A 19,263-nucleotide genomic window follows, 5' to 3' on the forward strand; every position below is an offset into this window, starting at 1 on the left:
GAATCTGCACCTAACCTGTGCCTCTTCCCTCCCTGCTCTCCCCTAGATAGAGCCTTTCCAATCAAAACCACAAAGTGCTGAGGATCAAGCACTGGGAATTGGTTTCAGAACCAGTTTCCATCACATCAAATGGTTTCCCTAATCCCCAATCAGAAAATGGTCGTTTTGAAGCCCCAGGACAGTGTCCTGTGGGACTCATGGGCTTTGAAATGAGCCTGACTTTAATAACTACAGACTAGCCGTGCCAAAGAATTCCAGGGAATTTTCTTACCACATGAATCATCTTCAGAGTTGAGGGAATAGTCTTTAATTTGTCCATTTCCTCCTTGTGTTTGCAATGTGATTCTGTGGAGGAATTCAGCATGGACTTTTAACAACAGCACCTGGAACGCCTTCTATTTAGTCCTTCTCTAATCTTTCACAAAAAGTCTGAAAAAAAGTTGTCTCTTCAAAACCCATATTTACCTTGTTATTCTTTCATTTAAATGACAACAAATTTTAAAAAATTCATAACTGGGGTCCATGAGAATATATGAAATAGGCTGGAACAAAGATGAAAAAGAAATCTCCAAAATTGCCCCCTGGAGGAATTCCTTTCATTATTTGAAAAAAAAACTAATTTCCACCTAGTTTTCCTTTCTTATGTAACAAGAACTTCACAAGTTTCTTCAGTTTCTGTCTGTGGGTGGAAAACATTCTAAGCCTTCTGATCTAAAAATTAGTTAGGGCAGCAAGTTAGTTTTTATTTCTTATTATATTTTTTAAAAGATTTATTTATTTATGCATACAAGAACTGGGGTGTAAGCCAGAGGTGTGCGTGGTGAGAGGATTCTCTGGAGAGAGTGGGGAACAGAACAGGCAGATGTACTGAAATACACTGCTGAGGGGAGTGGCGGGCAAGGCAGGAGAGGTCTGCTGCGCCATGTGGGTCACCTCCCTGGCCGGGCATCAAACTCGTGCTGCAGTGGCTGGCAGTAGCTTGATAATGCTGTCTTTAACCACTGCGCCACCAGGGAGGCCTAAGTTAGTTTAGTTTTTTTTTTAAAGATTTATTTATTTTTACACAAGAGCTTGGGTACAGGTCAGAGATGCAGGGGGGTGAGAGGATTCACCAGAGACAGAGCGGGGAATGGAACAGGCAGACGGACCAAAGACACTGCTGAGGGGAGCAGTGGGCGAGGCAGGAGAGGTCTGCTGTGCCATGTGGGAATCTCCCCGGCCGGCTGGGAATAGAACCGGCGCTGCAGAGGCTGTGGACAGCTTCACAGCGCTGCACTCAACCCACTGCGCCACCAGGGAGGCCCCTAAGTTAGTTTTTAAAAGACTGTTTTCACTCATGAGCCACAAGGGTGACCACTAAGAGAAGAACCTTAAGTACTATCTCTTAAGGGAGAAGAGTATTTTCTATATGGAAACATTTCCTTGTAAAGTCTTGAGAGAAGTAAATGCATTAGATCTGAGTTTTTTTTTTTTTAAGACTACATACATAATATCCAAAAAGATTAGGTTACAAGGCAAATGGAAGGGAGAAGACATTTGTAAAGACACAAGTGGGTAGAAAGAGCTGCCAGACTATATGTTTTAAAGAGGCATTTTACGTTTACAACAAAATTGAGAGGAACGTACAGAGATTTCCCCTGAACCCTCTGTCCCCACACTTAGAAGGCCTTGCCTGTGATCAACACCTTCCACCAGAGTGGTGCATTTGTTACCAAGGAGAAACCTAGATTGACAAGTCAAAATCACCCAACGTCCATAGTTTCCCTGAGGGCTCACTCTTGGTGTTGTATATCCTAATTCAAAGGGTTTGGACAAATCATAGACAGTGTTGTCACGTCCCTAAAAATCCTCTCTGCTCTGCCTATTCATCTCTCCCTTCACCACCCCTGACAGCCACTGAGCTCCACTTTCTCCATAGTTTTGCTTCCTCCAGAATATCATATAGCTGGAATCATACAGCACATAGCCTTTCCAAATGGGCACCTTTCACTAGTAACATGTATTTAAGATTCCACCGTGGTTTTTTGAGGCTTGAAAGCCCATTTATTTTTATTTTTTATTTTTTATTTTTTAAAGATTTATTTATTTATACAAGAGCTGGGGTACAGGCCAGAGGCGTGGGAGGGTAAGAGAATCCACCAGAGACAGAGCAGGGAGCAGACAGGCAGAAGGATCGAAATACACTGCTGAGGGGAGTGGCGGGCAAGACAGGAGAGGTCTGCCGCACCATGTGGGAATCTCCCTGGCCTGTCAGGAATCGAACCGGTGCCGTGGAGGCTGCAGACAGCTTCACAGGGCTGTGTTCAACCTGCTGCACCACCGGGGAGGCCCCCCATTTATTTTTAGGGCTAAATAATATTCTGTTGTCAGGATGTGCCACAGTTTATTCATTAGTTCACTTTCTGAAGGACATCTTGGTTGCTTTCAAGTCTTGGCAATTATGAATAAAGCTGCTATAAATATTTGTGTGCAGGTGTTTGTGTGGACATGTTTTCAGCTCCTTTGGGTAAATACCAAGGAGAACGATTGCTGGATAATGTTTGCTTTTGCAAGAAATTGCCAAACTGTCTTCCAAAGTGATTGTATCATTTGGCATTCCCACCAGCAATGAATGAGAGTTCCTGTTGTTCTGCGTCCTTGCCAGCATTTGGTGTTGTCAGTGTTCTGGAGTTTGGCCATCCTATTAGGTGTGTAGTAGTATCTTCTTGTTTTAATTTGCATTTCCCTGATGACATCTGATGTGGAGCATCCTTTCCCATGTTTATTTTCCAGCTGCATATCTTTGGTGAAGTGTCTTTGACTTATTTTTTAGTTGCGTTATTTTTTTTTTCTTACTGTAGAGTTTTAAGAGTTTTTATATATTTTAGCTAGTAGTCTTTTATCAGATGTGTCTTTCACAAATATTTTCTCCCAGTCTATGACTTTTTCTCTTTCTCTTGACATTGACTTTCACAGACTGTTTTTAATTTTAATGAAGTCTGTGTTATCATTTTTTTCTTTCATGGATTGTGCCTTTGTGTGTAAAAAATCATCACCACCATCCCCAAGATCATCTAAGTTATCTTTAAGGAGTTCTTTAGTTTTGATTTTACATCTAATATTTTAGTTTAGTTTGGTGAAGATTATTACTTCTGTGAGTAGCTTCATTTTTTCATGTGGATGTCCAATTGTTCTAGGACCATTTGTGGAAAGGCTGTCTTTGTTTGCTTCATTGAATTGCCTGTGCTCCTTTGTCAAAAGTCCATTGACTGACTTATGGGAATGGATCTGAATTTTATAAAACCCAATTTGCAGCAGAATCCCCCTTTGAGTTGCTATCAAAATGCTGATTCCTAGGCCCTGAGCAAAACCCAGGTCATATTCTCTGGGAGCAGTTTTGAGGAATCTGTACTTTAAATTACTGCAGGTGACTCTGAGTTAACAAGGCCCTGGGATTCTAGTCTCATCTCAGTTGATTGTTTAAAATCATCTTCCTTTTTGCAGAATCTTTGCCCAACTTCCATTGTGCCTACAAATGTAAGGGTTGACTCTGTGTCTTCTGCCAGTTACTACAAAACAGAGTCCTTTGGTAGCCTTTTCAGAAATGTAAAGAGCACATTTTCTCTTTCTGTGCTAATTGCTGATGACCACCAGGACCAGTGGAGGAAGGTGTGCATAGAGGTCTTCGAAACAGGAAATAAGACAACAGCCGTACCAGTCCTGGAAGGCATTTAAAGTCACATGGTGGAGTAAAACCTGGAAAGCCACTGTGTTCTGGAACACTATTTGGCAATGATTGAGGGCACTAATAATGAAGATAGGACAGGTCAATCTGGAGAATATAAGAAAGCTGAAGTGATGAGGCATGAAACTGGGTGAGGGCAGTGGGACTATCATGGGAGAGAAACCAAGAAGCTTTGCAAAGGGAGAAATAACAGAATTTGGTGATAGAATATGGGGAATGAAGGGGAAAAAGGTGATTTTAAATGCTCTAATTAGGATCCCAGAGAAAATGAGCTTTGACCAAAGGAAACTGGGAAGTTAGAAGAAATGCAGTTCGATAGCGAAGGTAGGGCATGGATTTTCAATGCAGAATTTGAGGCAATAGTGGAACACTCAATTGGAGCCATTAGAAATGTAGGAACTCCCTCCAAAGTGAGAGGTCAGGATGGAAATCCCCTGCATAGACATTCCAGTTGGGGGTGGAAGTGATTGATTGGGGTTGAGTGGATGAAGGTGTAAGAAGTAGAGGGGAATGTGCAGAGGATGGAGGACTGCATGTGAACCTTCTGAGAAGAAGAGGAGGGAGAGAGGAACACACCAAGAAAACAAAGGAGGGCCGGGCAGAGGCACCAGCGGAGAGCCATGAAATTCGGCAGATGCTTCTTCTTCAAGAAGCATAGTTTCTGCTGCTGGCCACATAACACTTTATGCAGAAGGAGCGAAAGAGTGAGGACTCCTGCAGTTTCCACAGCTATTGAAGGAACCAGCCATCATCAAAAAGGGACATGCTTATCTTCCTGCAGCTTATGGCACTGCAGAGGCTGAGAACAGCTTCACAGCACTGTACTCAATGGCCTGCACCACCAGGGAGGCCCTCCTTATTTTATTTTTTATTTCATTTATTTATTTGGATTAACATTGATTTACATCATTTTATATGATTCAGAGGAATGTGTATTTCACATTCACACCTCCTCAGATGTGTATCACATTCCTAATTTTTCCTAATTTTAAACTGCAAAAAATAAATAAAATAAAATAAGGTTTTTTTAAAAGCTACCTTGTCCTACTGCAAATATTGCTATTGATGGACATCTCCAGTCATTAAACAACAACAAGAAAACTTCAGCCTTGGTTTCTTGCGTACTTTGTTAAAAATAATATAGACAGTTTTCTCATTTTATCTTGTAGGCACAGGAGCCTGGGGAATATTCTTCAGTGTGAAAAAATCATTAGAGAAGGTCAACACATCAGCTGTTCCTTTGCTCTGACTACAGTGCCAGAGTCCAGTTTAGAACAGCACAGTGTCCAAATAATGGTCCGGGATAACGCAGGAAAGATCAGACCATCCTACAGCATCGTGCCTTTAACGTCTCACGGTAAGTTTTACAACTCTTCCATGGTGTGAACAAAAGTATTGTCTTGTGAATAAACAATACAAATCATTAAAGGTAATTTTGGTGTTAAGATCATGGCAGAAAAAAAGGATTATATTCTCCTGTACCTCTTTGACAGATCCTTTTTAACGAAGCAAGCCTGGAAACTTAAATATTTATTGAGCACATATGCCATATGCTTTATTCTTCTTATGAGTAGGCTGAGACTATAGCAAGCAGTTAGTTATAGAAGATGGGAACCCCAGCTCTCTGACTCGTAAGACTTATTTTCTTTTACTTATGATGTATGAGAGGATGCTGCTGCCAAAAAATAATGATTGATCATAGTTCCTGAGTGGTCTCTCTTCATTGGGAAAAGCATAGCCACGAGATGGTGGGGCCAGGGGTGTTATTCCAAGTATCCAATGTTCTGGCTGGCGTAGGCACTGATCTGTCACAACAGCCAGCACAGCCAAGTAGAACCCTTGGCTTAGAGCCCTTGACTTGAAATTAAAATATCTGCTTGAGGTCCTGGTTTCTTTCAACAGGCATATAAACTTTCTTTAACTGTTTCCTCACCTGTAAAATAGGATACATAGTCCCTCTTCACCTCAAAGGATTGTCATCAGGTCCGGATGATGTAAGGGGTATAAAATAATTTTGTAGCAGACTACAAGCATCATGTTTATTTATTTGTTGAAATAACCCAGCAGAGAGTTCAGATTCTGACTAAGTGATTCTGACTATAGGTGATTTATAGGCTAATAACTATGGATTGATGAAGGTCCCCAAGTTTGTGAACGCAACTCTATGTCACCATCCCTTCAGATAGTCATAGAAGTGCATTCTGCTAGTGGACCAAAGGCAGTTTAATTTGTAGGCCAGGGGAGTCAAGTCATGGTAACTTTCCAAAGTGGGTAACCCAAAGCAAAGTCTTTCTCTGCCTTCCTTCTGACCTGGCTGATTGTCTTCAACAGACCTTATAAAGCTCATCTTGCTATTCTTCCTGGATGGTTATGGCAACATGAAAGGAGATCCCTTCTTCAAGTCATTTTCTCTTAATTATTCATTGTCTTCTGTTGCTCAGTGTTAAGCACAGTTGACTCCTGAAAAACTAAATTGACTAGGCTAAATTTTTTTGATGTTTCTTAAATTGTGGTTATAACCATGTAGCATTAAATTTACCCACTTGGGGCCTCCCCGGTGGCGCAGCAGTTGAGCGCGGGGCTGCGAAGCTGCTCGCAGCCTCTGCAGCGCCGGTTCGATCCCCAGCCACCAGGTGAGGTTCCCACATGGCGCACAGACTTCTGCCGCCCGCTGCTCCCCTCAGCAGTGTACTTCGTCATTCTGCCTGCTCTGCTCTCCCCTCTGTCTTTGGTGAATTCTCTCACCCTCCCGCACTTCTGACTGTCCCCAGTGCTTGTATAAATAAATAAATAAAATCTTTAAAACAAACAAACAAAAAAAATTTACCCACTTAACCATTTTTAAGTGTACCATTCAGTCAAGTATATTTACATATGTTGTGGAACAGATCTGTAGACCTTTGTCATCTTGTAAAACTGAAACTCTATGCCCATTAATCATTAATTCCTACTCCACCCTCCCCTAGCCCTTAGTAACCATCTTTCTCCTTTCTGTTTCTGAGATTTGACTGCTTTAGATACCTCAGATGAGTGGAATCCTATTGCATTTGTCCATTTGGGGCAGGTTTATTCACTTAGCATAATGTCCCCAAGGTTTGTCCATGTTGTAGCTTGCGGCAGAGAGTAGATTAATGTTTTCATTGTGAGTGACACAAGTAAGGGACAGCTGGGGAAACCCCTGTACTGGTTTGTCCATCTGGTGGAGACCTATCTTGGACTCAAGTACTTCTTTCCTTTATTTTCTATGTTGCAGTTGGATATCTTGATTTTACCCTGGCCATTTCTAAGCAGGTACAAGACAGAGTTCATGCCAGTACCCCCAAAATCTTCCGTAGATCCATTTTACTAGGCAGTTTAAAATAAGCTTCCTACATTAACCGGGACTATTTAAAATTCTAGAACTTTGTGTCTGATCATGTAAGGCCATTACAAGCATCAGCCCTATTTTAACTTAACTGTGACCTTCATTATCCCTATCTGCATATGTATTTCATCAAAATTAACTCTGCAAGTTCATTTGTACTCTTCCGTTTCTATCTTTCAGTGAAACCTGGCCCTCCACATATTAAAAAGCTCTTCTTCCATAATGGAGATTTATATGTACAATGGACGAATCCTCAGAAATTTTTAAGCAAATGCTTAGTTTATGAAGTAGAAGTCAACAACAGCCAAACTGAAACACGTTATTATACTTTCCATGTAAGTTTTTCTAGATAGTTGTTTTCATTTGGATTTTTTCCTCTCAGGTGAATTTCTTACAGTATAATAAGTAGAAATAGAAATGAAATTGTAGCTCGATTTGTCACACGATGATAGATGATGATGATAATGATGATGATGAAGCTTCTTGTCTGAAATAAGGCTTGGTGGAAGATTTGAGTGTTTATGGTAGCAGTGGCTGGAACACTCAAGGATTCACTAATTCATCTGTCAAAAAGTTATTTCATATCTACCATGTTCCAAGCACTCTTTTAATGTGTATATGATACTTGATGAACAATTTTTTTTCCCCAGGAAGCCTACCCACTAGAAAATAAGTATGGAAATGAATGAGCTAATTTCAGAGAATGAATGCTCTGAAGGAAATCAAATGAGGTAATGGACAGAGTGATGGAGGGCCTGAGGGAATATTGGGTAGAGGAAATCATCTGAAGTGATGACATTTGAGGTGAAATGAGATAGAATGATGAACAGAGGCTGGCAGTTGGAAAGTCTAAGGGTGGAGGGGACAACAAGACTCTGCAAAGACTCTGAAATAGGAATAAGCTTGGCATGTTGGGGAAACAAAGGAGACTGGTGTGGCCAAACTGTAGTAGGAAAAGATGTCTAAGTAGGTGGCAGGGATGAGATCAGTAGGTACTTGGAGACTTTGGTCTGGCTATTCAGTTTTCTTGCAGTTAATGGCTACTGAGGAAGTCACATTTGAGTAGCCAGTGTTTGTTGGTTTCTGCAAGGTTATGCAATTTGGAATCTGATTCCAAACATGCTGATTAGAGGTCCCTGTAGCATGGAGTAGAATGTGGTACAACCTCAGGGCATCTGTCTTATTGTTCTGCTGTAGAGTAGAGGTCACAGATATTTTTGTTCAGACCACAAACAAAGTTTGTTTATTATATTTGTTTGTTTATTATATTTGATGTTTGTTTATTATATTTGATTTTTTTTTTTGGCCCCAATTTTTTGTTACCAGAGGAATGTAGTTTCCATAGGGTGGAGCTTCAAAACTGCGAACACTGCGCCATTCTTTTGTGTGCCACTCTCTTGCGTGCCACCTGCCTGGGCCTTGTGTGCTTTTGACTTTTGAACATAGAGATCAAGTGTTTAATATTGGCTTTTAAGGGAACCAGGCATCTTGCATTTGGGCAAATTCCTCAGTCCAGTTGTTTTAGTTCATCATGTGAGTTTCAAAATACTTACTAAAATAAGCAGTGTCGACAAGCTGTAACTCCAGAGGGAGTGACCAGGTCCATAGCTGAACAGAGTTCTGGGCATTTACAGACGAATCCCTTTGCTGACATAGAATAATTGTTATCTGCAGCAGAAACTGCTGTCCCTATACAATACTGCAAAGGGAAAAAAGCAAAGGGCTTCCAAGTGTGGAGGTGGTAAGACTTGGATATGCAAGGAAATGAGTTGTCAGAAACTGGAAATGTACTTGACTGCTCTTGCCTGTCCTCTGCCCGCCTGTCTGAAATCCTGAGACATGCTCTGCTGTGTTACTCATTTGGCACTGAATTATATCCTGCTATTTACCCTGATCATGTACGTGTAGGCCTTTTCTTTCCACTGAAAACACAAACTCCGGTAGGGAGGAGTGAGATGGTGTTCACTTTGTGCTGTTTCTGCTACTACTAGCAGCTAACATGTATCAAGCAGTTATATAACAGATCTTATAACAAGCACTGCATTTGAATTGTCTCAACTAGTCCTCAAGGTAATCCCAAGTATCTATGTCCTCCTGTTATTTTCCCCCTACTTTACAGCTGGTAAAACTCAGTCTCACCCGGTGCTCTCAGGTCACATCGCTCATAAGTCAAGATTTCAACGAAAGTCTACTAACTTCTATGATAGGCTACAAAGATACTCTTCTATGTACTTCTTATATAGTAGTTCATAATAATATAAGAAATAGATGCTATTTTAACTTATTTTGAGAAACTAAAGCTCAGAGAGATTGAATAACTAATAAGTAGAACTATAAAGGGTGTTCTCCATATATTAAACTTTGACCAAAAATAGTTGGTATAGGGCCTCCCCTGTGGTGCAGGGGGTTGAGCGCAGCACTGTGAAGCTGTCTGCAGCCTCTGCAGCGTGGGTTCGATTCCTGGCCGGCCAGGGAGATACCCACATGGAGCAGCAGACCTCTCCTGTCTCACCTGCTGCTCCCCTTAGCAGTGCTTTCAGTCCATCTGCCTGTTCTGCTCCCCACTCTGTCTCTGGTGAATCCTCTCACCCTCCCGTGCCTTTGGCCTGTACCCCAGTTCTTGTATAAATAAATAAATCTTTAAAAAATTTTAAAAAGAAAATTAAAAAAAAAGAATAGTTGGTATAATATTTTGTGCATAGTCATCAATTAATGAATTCTTGATGAATTGAGTTACATATGCATACATTTGTTTTAACAAACTTCTGAACTCAAGAGAACACACATACTATGAAACTGATCTACCTGAATCAGAACGATAGTCTCTTCAGGCTTAACTCTGTTTATACACTTAAGTTTCATATTCTCTCTCCTAACAGATGTTCACCAGCTGCTTCCTCCCCTAGAATGACATCAACTTTTTGTATGCTGTTGATTTTGAGCTTTGCTGGTTACCCTTTTCCCTTTTATTTATTTATTTTTTTGCAAAACTTTTTGAGCAACTATTTTGCCTGCTATTCCACTTAAGAGGGGGAAGTATGATGGAAAGTGAACTGGGACCATCACATGGGGCCTGTAGTCAGAGGTAGCCTGTGACAGAATCACAGGGGAATGACTTGTCTTTGCCCATTCCCCATCTCTGCTAAATATCTACTTGGTCTCCTGTGACTTTGTTTTCCTTTACTCCCAGAGGAAGGTATCCTAGCAGATGATTAAATGTGCAAGGGGATTTGCATTTGGGCAAGAGTTCCCAGAACCTTAAATTTATACAATGATTTGTGTAAATCTCTCTGGGAGAGACTCTAAGGGAGGAGGAAATTCAGCCTCAACCTGATCCAGCAAATGGTAGTGACACTTGTGATTCCCTAGAGGTTCTCTGATTCCAGATGGCCAGCAATGGGGTATAGTAGTCCTCCAATTGGTTTTTTCTCTGCCTCTATATGAACTGTTGAGAGATGGCCCTTCACCATTTAGTAGACCTTTCAGCTCTTCACACATGTTGGTAGAAACCATTTAATGAATGCATTATCTGCCAAAAATCATAGCTATCTGCTCTAGTCTTTATCCCATGTTTAAAGCTGTCTGACTTTTTATTGAGATATGATTGGCAAGTTAAGATTGTATGTATTTAGGCTGTACATTATAATTGTTCTTCAGGTGTATAGCGTGATGATTTCACTTACATATATTGTTAAAGATTACCATAATCAAGTTAGTCAACACATCCATCACTTCAAGCAGCAGTTACCCCCTTTCTTATGGTGAGAATGCTTAAGGTTTAGTCTCTTAGCAAATTTCAAGTACATACCATACAGAATTACTAACTATGTCACCATGCTGTATATTAGATCCCCAGAACTTCTAATAGAAAATTTGTACCTTTTTACCAATATCTTCCCATTTTCTGCATCCCCCAGTCCCAGCCTTTGACAACCACCATTCTATTCTCTGTGTATATGAATTCTATTTTTTAGAATCCACATATAAAGGATATCATATAGTACTGGTCTTTCTCTGTCTGGCTTATTTTACTTAGCATAATACCCTCCATGTTCATCCATGTTTTTACAAATGGCAGGATTTTCTTCTTTATTTTTTACAGCTGAATCATAATCCAGTGTGTATATATATCTCATTTTCTTCATCCATTTACCTGTGGATGGATGCTTGGATTATTTCCATATCTTGACTGTGGTGAATGATGCTACTATGAACATGGGGTTGCAGAGCTCACCTTAAGATCCTGATTTCATTTCCTTGGGATATATAAAAAGAAGTGGAATTGCTGGATCGCATGGTAGAGCTATTTTTAATTTTTTGAGGAACCTCCATATTGTTTTTCATGTTGGCCACACCATTTTTTAATCCCACAGTGTGCAAGATTTCCCTTTTCTTCACATCCTTGCCAGCATTTGTTATCTTTCATGCATTAGATATTAGCTATTCTAACAGGTACAAAGTGATATTTCATTGTGGTTTTGATTCACATTTCCCTGATGATTAGTGATATTGAGCATCTTTTTTTATACCTTTGGTCAGAGGTTGATTTTTTAAACTAAGCCACACACTTTCACTTATTAATTTTTGCTTCAGTTTTGAGCTTTTTGCCTTTTAGGAATTGATTATTCCCTTTACCTCAGATAACAAGTGACTTAAACTGAATTTTGCGTATTTTTTCTCTAACCTTGTTCATTTTTGATATGTTACATTCAACAAGGGAGATTAGTCTCTGCTTTTTCCTTTTAATATTTTTTTAAGAAAGTGTTTTTTTTAAAGATTTATTTATTTCTACAAGCACTGGGTACAGTCAGAAGTGCGGGAGGGTGAGAGAATTCACCAGAGCCAGAGCAGGGAGCAGAACAGGCAGACTGATGAAGTACACTGCTGAGGGGAGCGGCGGTCATGGCAGGAGAGGTCTGCTGCACCATAAGGGACCCTCGCCAGCGGCCTGGGATCGAACCCATGCTGCAGAGTATACGGGCAGCTTCGCAGCCCAGCGCTCAACCACTGCACCACCGGGGAGGCCCTTTTAAATATTTTTAATGTGTAATATAATACAGAAAAATTGTACAGCTCATAATGTGCAGCTCAATGATTTTTCACAAGTGATTTTCACAAATACCTTTTTTTACGTATGTAGCCGGCACCCTGGGAGCTCCCTCATGGCCCCTTTTGGTCACTATCCTTCCCAAGAGCAACTACTGCCCTGACTTCTAATGTCATAGTTGTTTTTTTTTTGTGTGTGTGTGTGGCCTCTTTTTGGACTTTATATAAATGGAATTAAACAGAATGCACTTTTTGGGTGTCTGCCTTCTTTCATTCAATGTTATGTTTATGAGATTTGCTGTTATCATTGCTGTAGTTATAGATGGTTTATTTTCTTTGCATTCCATTCCATTCATTCATACCCTTGATAAAATGTCCATCATTGGTTAGTTTCCAGTTTGGAGTTTTATAAATGGAATTTTTATTAACATTTGCATACTTGTCCCTTGGTGCACATGTGTATACCTTTCTGTTGGGGATACATGGGTTATAAAGTTACATATGATTATCTCTGGTAGATAATAACAGCTTTCCCAAAGGGTTGTGCCAGTTTACATGCCTGGGAGCATACATTGAGAGTTGTAGATGTTTAATGTCCTTGTGAATATTTGGTATTGTTTGGTAGGTATGTGCATTGTTATCTTGTGGACTTAGTTTACAATTCCCTGGCAACTGCTGAAGTGGAGGCACATTTTCATATGTTTATTGGCAACTTGAATATCCTCCTGTGAAATGCCTGTTCAACTATTTAGCCAATTTTTCTATTAGGTTGTCTTTTCTTTAATTGGTAGCCTATATGTATATGTATATGTATATTAAATATAAATCTGTAATACAGATATGCAAATTTTATGTCAGAAATTGCAAATATCTTCTCCCATTCTATGTATTACCTTTGTATTTTCTTAATAGAATGTCTTTTGTGAACAGAAGATGTTTTAAATTTAATTTGATTTGATTTTGTTATTTAAAGATTTATTTTATTTATGCATCCAGGAACTGGGTTATAGGCCAGAGGTGTGGGAGAGGGTGAGAGGATTCACCAGAGAAAGAGTAGGGAGCAGAACAGGCAGATTGACTGAAATACACTGCTGAGGGGAGCAGTGGGCGAGACAGGAGAGGTCTGCTGTGCCATGTGGGTTAGCTCCCTGGCCAGGGATTGAACTCATGCTGCAGTGGCTTCATTGTGCTAAGACTTAACTAACCTTTGCACCACCAGGGAGACCCAGATGTTTTTAATTTTAATACAGATGACTTTATAAAAAAATTTTCCCTTATGATAAATGTTTTCTTGGCCCTGTTTAAGAAATCTATTCCTGCTTCAAGATTGAAAGCTGGTCTACATTTTCATCTAAAAGTTTGCTGTATTTATGCTTCTATTTGTTCATTTATTTTAACTTTCACATGAAGATCTGCAGTTCATCTGGAATTGATTTTGTGAATAATGTGAGGTAGGGGTCACACTATTTACTGTTGAAGATTGTGTTTCTTTCCTGTATGAATATTATGGATATGTAATTGACTCAGAACCAACTGTTTAACAAAACAACCTGCTTTTTGTTGTTGTTGTTGTTGTACCTGGCTCTCTTTTAATGGGATAAAAGGAAACTGTTAGAAATGAATGGTTAAGTGCTATTAAATGTGGTCTTCTATACATTTTGAAGTCATTCTTTTTCTCTATTTTCAAGAAAGAATCAGAGGCCAAGTGTCAGAATTCAGAATTTGAGGGAGACAAGAAGGTCAGTAAATTCAACTTAAGCTATTTGGGCTTAAACTCATAGAGCAATTAGGGGTGGGGCAGGGTGAGCATAGCTTAAATTTGAACTGCTCTCAGGAAAATAAACTATTTTGTCATGTAGGTTATTGCCAACTGTTTTTTTCAGGAGTTAAAATCAGATCATTTGGATCACAATACAAGTCTTACTCATACATAAAAATGTGGACAATAATTATAGTAGGATTCAAAAGCAGAGAATGAGAATAAACTGGTAATAATAGTCTTTGTGTATTTTTTATTTTCTATCTAAGGAAACAATTTGTTTCATGGTCGCTGGTGTTCTTCCGAATGCTTTGAATACGGTCAGAGTAAGAGTCCAAGCAAGTAAGATATGCTATGAGGATGACCTATTCTGGAGTAATTGGAGTGAAGAGAAGAGTATTGGTAAGAGAAAAGTGCTTCATTAAAATTTAATGCATGGAAACTAAACTGATGCAAAAAATAGATGGGAGGATGGGCCTCCCCGGTGGCGCAGTGATTGAGCGCTGGGTTGCGAAGCTCCCCGGCTGCTCCTGGCCCGCAGACCTCTCCTGCCGCCTGCTGCTCCCCTCAGCAGTGTACTTCGGTCCTTCTGCCTGCTCTGCTCCCCGCTCTGGCTCTGGTGAATTCTCTCACCCTCCCGTGCTTCTGACTGTACCCAGTGCTTGTATAAATAAATAAATAAATAAATCTTAAAAAAAAAATAGATGGGAGGAAAAGACTGTTCTATATTCTTGATGTCAACCGGAGAATACTCACAATAGAAATTTCTTTTCTATTTAATTACTGTCAAATCACCCAGGATTCAGGATTCAGGATTCAGCTCTTTGAATATCTGTAATCCAAATAATGTTATCCTCTTCTGTCCTGTCTATGCCTTTATTAAAAATCTTAACATCTGATCTCCAAACTGAGGCACCCAGAGGGAGAAAATGGTAGGGTGGGAGTGGGGGAGGGAAGGGCCAAATGGAATATGGTAGAGGATTGTTGGGGTACTGGTGATGGGCAAGGCATTTTAACCCCTGGAGCAGATGTGAAGAAGTAAATCTACTTTACCTCAATAAACACAATAGGGGTGGAAAAAGATCGAGACTGCTGGCATAGTTAAATTTTCAGATTGCCTAGTGCAAGAAGGCTGCCCTATCTGATGGTGACAGAATCAAGAGTAGTACAGTGACCTTGATAGCATTTAATAGATATCAGCCTGTATCTAGGATTGAAAAAAATCATTTTCATTTATTAACTGAGAGTCTGAATAAGCTTTGTCCCAGCTTCAAGTACAAAACTGTAAAACCTGTGCTTTATGAATGTGTATGGTTGAGTTCTATTTGACTAACTCAAAGTGACTCAATATTGAATTTAAATATTCCCAAAAGGCATAGGCAGTCTTTGGCAGCAGTGATAACGCAGCACCCCGAACAAGGGAATGCTGTGGGGTGCTTCACAGTGGTCTGGCCACATCAGAAGTGTGAGGCATTCCATTCTGGGTACTACACTGTAGGGAGACCACTGCCAGACTGGAATCATTCCTTGAAGGGGTAACAGGATGTTGAAGAATCTCAGAATTTAGAAAGGAACAGCTGATGAAGTAAGCCTGGGAAATCATAATTGCAGAGTTCTAATATTTGTGATAGTGTTAGATAGAAGAAGGAATAGACTATCCTTTTTTTGTGGGTCCATAGGGCAAATCAGGCCAACTTAAGAACTTTCTAACAGCTATCTAACCGTCAGAGAGACGGGCTGTTCAGGTATTTAATTTCCTATTAAGAGAGTGAATAAACTGTGTGCCAGGCATGATTGTAGTCATTACCTATTGTTGCATAACAAATTACTCCAAAATTTAGTGACTTAAAAAATACACTTACCATCTCACAGTTTCTATTGATGAGGAGTCTGGGCATGGTTTAGCTAGGAACCTCTAGTTCAAGTTCTCTGATGAGATTATAGGCAAACTCTCAACCAGAATTGCAGTCTTACCTGAAGTCTTAACTACAACTGGAGAATCCACTTGCAGGCTCATTAATGGCTTGTTAGAAAGCCTTAATTCTTCTCTGTCTATAACAGGTTGAATCATATCCCCCCAAAAGACATGTTCAAGCCCCAACACCTGGTCCCTGTGAATGTGACCTTATGTGGAAATAGAGTTTTGCAATGGTAATCAAGTTATGCTGAGGTCATACTGGCTTAGAGTAGGCTCCACTTCCAATGACTAGCATTCTTACAAGAAGAATAGAGGATACACAGAGACCCACATACACCCTGGGTGAAGATGGAGGCAGAGATTAGAGGTGCAGCTGCAAAGCAAGGAATACCACAGATTTCTGAGACCCACGAGAAGAGGGGAGGGGCAAGGAGGAACTCTCTCTGGAGCTGTCTGGGGGATCATGTCCACCAGATACCTTGATTTTGGACTTTTAGCCTCCAGAACTGTGGGAGTTTACATTTCTGTTGTTTTAAACCAACCTGTGTGTGGTTATTTGTTTCAACTGCTCTAGGAAACTAATTCAGAGGCCTCCCTCGGTTCCTTGCCACTTGGTCCTCCCCACAGGGCTGCCTCTCCACAGGGCAGCTGGCGTCCCCAAATGAGAGGGATCTAAGCAAGAAAGAGTGAATGAGAGGACACCCATTATGGAAGTCACAGTCTTGTATAGCCTAACCTCAGAAAGGACATGTCATCGCTGCTGCTGTTCAGTTCTTTACAAACGAGTCAGTTAGTCTAAGAAGAGATTACATTAGGGCGTGAATACCAGAAACCAGGGATCATTTGGCATCACCTTAGAAGTTGCCTAACATGATGGTGCTAGGCCCTGATGATGCTTTCTAGATGTTTATACCATAGTGAAAACAATGAGTATTAATAGACATAGGACATTCTTTGCATTGGGTGTAGCAAGGCAGTTAAGGACAGCCTTTGGAATTGGACAGTGCTGCATTTGAGGCTCGATTCCATCACTTATAAACGCTTCTGGATGAGCCACTAAACCTCTTGGAACCTTGTCCTTCTCATCTGTATAATGGGAGATAACATTTTCTATTTCTGTAGCATAGATATAACATGTAAAGCAGCTAGTATGGTATTAGCCATATAGTAGTTGATTGATTAAGGGTAATAGTGGTGGTAGTTATCACTGAACTTATTTTAGGTTTTCAAAGACTGGTAAGTGACCAGTAAGAAAAGATAGTGACTCCTAATGAGCTGATATATTTAACAGTTATAACATCTTTGTTGATAGTATCTGAAACTAGTTAAGATATCCCAATTTGAGATAACCCTTAATGTATTTACTCATCCTTGCCATTTTAAGCACCAGAAAGGACTTTTTTTTCACTATTAAGATAACAGAAGAGGGCCTCCTCAGTGGCGCAGTGATTGAGTGCTGGGTTGCAGAGCTGCCCGCAGCCTCTGCAGCGCTGGTTCGATCCCCGGCCGCTGGCGAGGGTCCGCGTGGCACACAGACCTCTCCTGCTGCCTGCTGCTCCCCTCAGCAGTGTACCTCGTCAGTCTGCCTGTTCTGCTCTCCCCTCTGTCTCTGGTGAATTCTCTCACCCTCCCGCACTTGTTACTGTACCCAGTGCTTGTATAAATAAATAAATCTTAAAAAAAAAAAAAAACTGTAAAAAGACAAAAAAAAATAAAAAAAGATTACAGAAGATAATATCACTGAGAGTTTTGGAAAATAGTTTGGGATAGAGAGCAAAAATATCTGTGATCTTACTAGTCTCATGCAACTATTGTTTGGTTTATTTCTAAAAGGGCTTGATTTCTCATGTCTTTCTATATGCTTCTGATTTTTCAGGTAAAAAGACCGATTCTACATTATACACAGCCATGTTACTCATCATTCCGGTCATCGTTGCAGGTGCAATCATTGTCCTTCTGCTTTATCTAAAAAGGTAAGGCTACTGCTCAGGCAGGCTTTCTGGACGTGGCTGGCCCACTTGCTGTGGTATTACTCTTTGTGCTGGCGTTTGATGTTTACCCAGTATATTAGAAGCATTTTGCCTATAAATGGCTTTTGGTGTACTTCTTTTGGCAAAGAAGTAATACTGTGCTATTTTCTGGTAGGGAAAGGGTTGGATTTGTCGCCCAGTGCTCCTTGGAGGTATTGCTCTCTTTGCATATGTCTACAGTTGTTGATAGGCCCTACGGTCACTCTTCTTCCAGATGCCTAACATAGCAACAGTTGGTAGCTCTTGGAATGAGGTTTTAGAAACGAAGACCATTATTAATGAAATGACTTCTCTAGTATCAACGCAAAGCACATTGCTTCCTAAAGCTATAGCAAAGAGGATTTCAAGTTGTTTCTACTAGATGGTACTCTTCCTTGAGTATATTTTACTTTATCTCACCACAGGGCCTTCTTTGATGCTTTTATTTGCTCTTGCAGTAAATATCTAAGGTTGGAATAAGATTATTAAGCTGAGTTCAGAACCAATAGTTTATTGTTTCTGCATTTGTTCAACACTTGTTTATTGTGTACCTGTTTATAGGCCAGACATTAATTGTGGGGTTACTGCAGTGATCAGGAAAAAGTCCCTATCTATCTCCTAAATAATAAATACTATGATTTCACATAATTAGTAGTAAAGTTGAGGAAAATAAGGAGGGTTGAGAGTTGAGGAGGAAGGCTAGGAAGTGGTAGACTCGTTTTACGTCGGGTGGCCAGGGACGATCTCTCTGAGAAAGTGACATTTGAGGAGAGACTCACAGTAAAGGAGTGAGCCATTCAGATATTTGAAGAAAGAGCATTCGGGCCAAGAGAAAAGCAGGTGCAAATTCCCCAAAGCTGGCGTGAGCTTTGTGTGTCGTGTTGGAGTACCGTGTGAAAGCTCGAGAGTCACAGGCAATGAGTCAGCAGAGGTGGGTGAGGCCTGATTATGCAGGCCATGGCAGGGAACCGAGATTTTATCCTAAGCATGATGGGGAAGTACTGGAGAGTTTTACACAGGAAAGGATGTGATTTATTGTTTTATTTTTTTAAAGATTTATTTTATTTATGCATCCAAGAACTGGGGTGTAGGCCAGAGATTTTGGGGGAAGTGAGAGGACTCACCAGAGACAGAGTGGGGAGCAGAACAGGCAGATCTACTGAAATACACTGCTGAGGGGAGCAGCAGACGAGGCAGGAGAGGTTTGCTATGCCATGTGGGTAGCTCCCTGGCTGGGGATCTAACTCCCGTGCTGCAGTGGCTGCCAATAGCTTCATAGTGCTGAGATTTAACCCCTTGCACCATCAGGGAGGCCCCCGTGACTTATTGTTTTGAAAGATCACTGGAGTTGCCGAGTCAAGAATTGACTTGGGTAAGAATAAGAGCAGGTAGACGAGGTAGGAGGCACTGCGGTATGTGTGGGGAACAATGAGGGGAGCCTCA

General features: G+C 40.6%; 1 protein-coding gene across 1 annotated transcript in view; it reads left to right on the forward strand.

Moving 5' to 3' along the window:
- Positions 1–19,263, forward strand: part of IL13RA1 (interleukin 13 receptor subunit alpha 1) — a gene marked incomplete at its 3' end in the record, with an annotated part of 49,860 nt that overhangs the window by 18,412 nt on the left and 12,185 nt on the right. The window contains exons 5-8 of the mRNA XM_084258249.1: positions 4,894–5,081; positions 7,269–7,423; positions 14,133–14,295; positions 17,688–17,784. Of these exons, the coding sequence (XP_084114375.1) occupies positions 4,894–5,081; positions 7,269–7,423; positions 14,133–14,295; positions 17,688–17,784 (603 nt within the window). The remainder of the gene's footprint in view (positions 1–4,893; positions 5,082–7,268; positions 7,424–14,132; positions 14,296–17,687; positions 17,785–19,263) is intronic.

This window comes from Talpa europaea (assembly GCF_964194135.1).
Source record: "Talpa europaea genome assembly, chromosome: X".
NCBI classification, from domain to species: Eukaryota; Metazoa; Chordata; class Mammalia; order Eulipotyphla; family Talpidae; genus Talpa; species Talpa europaea.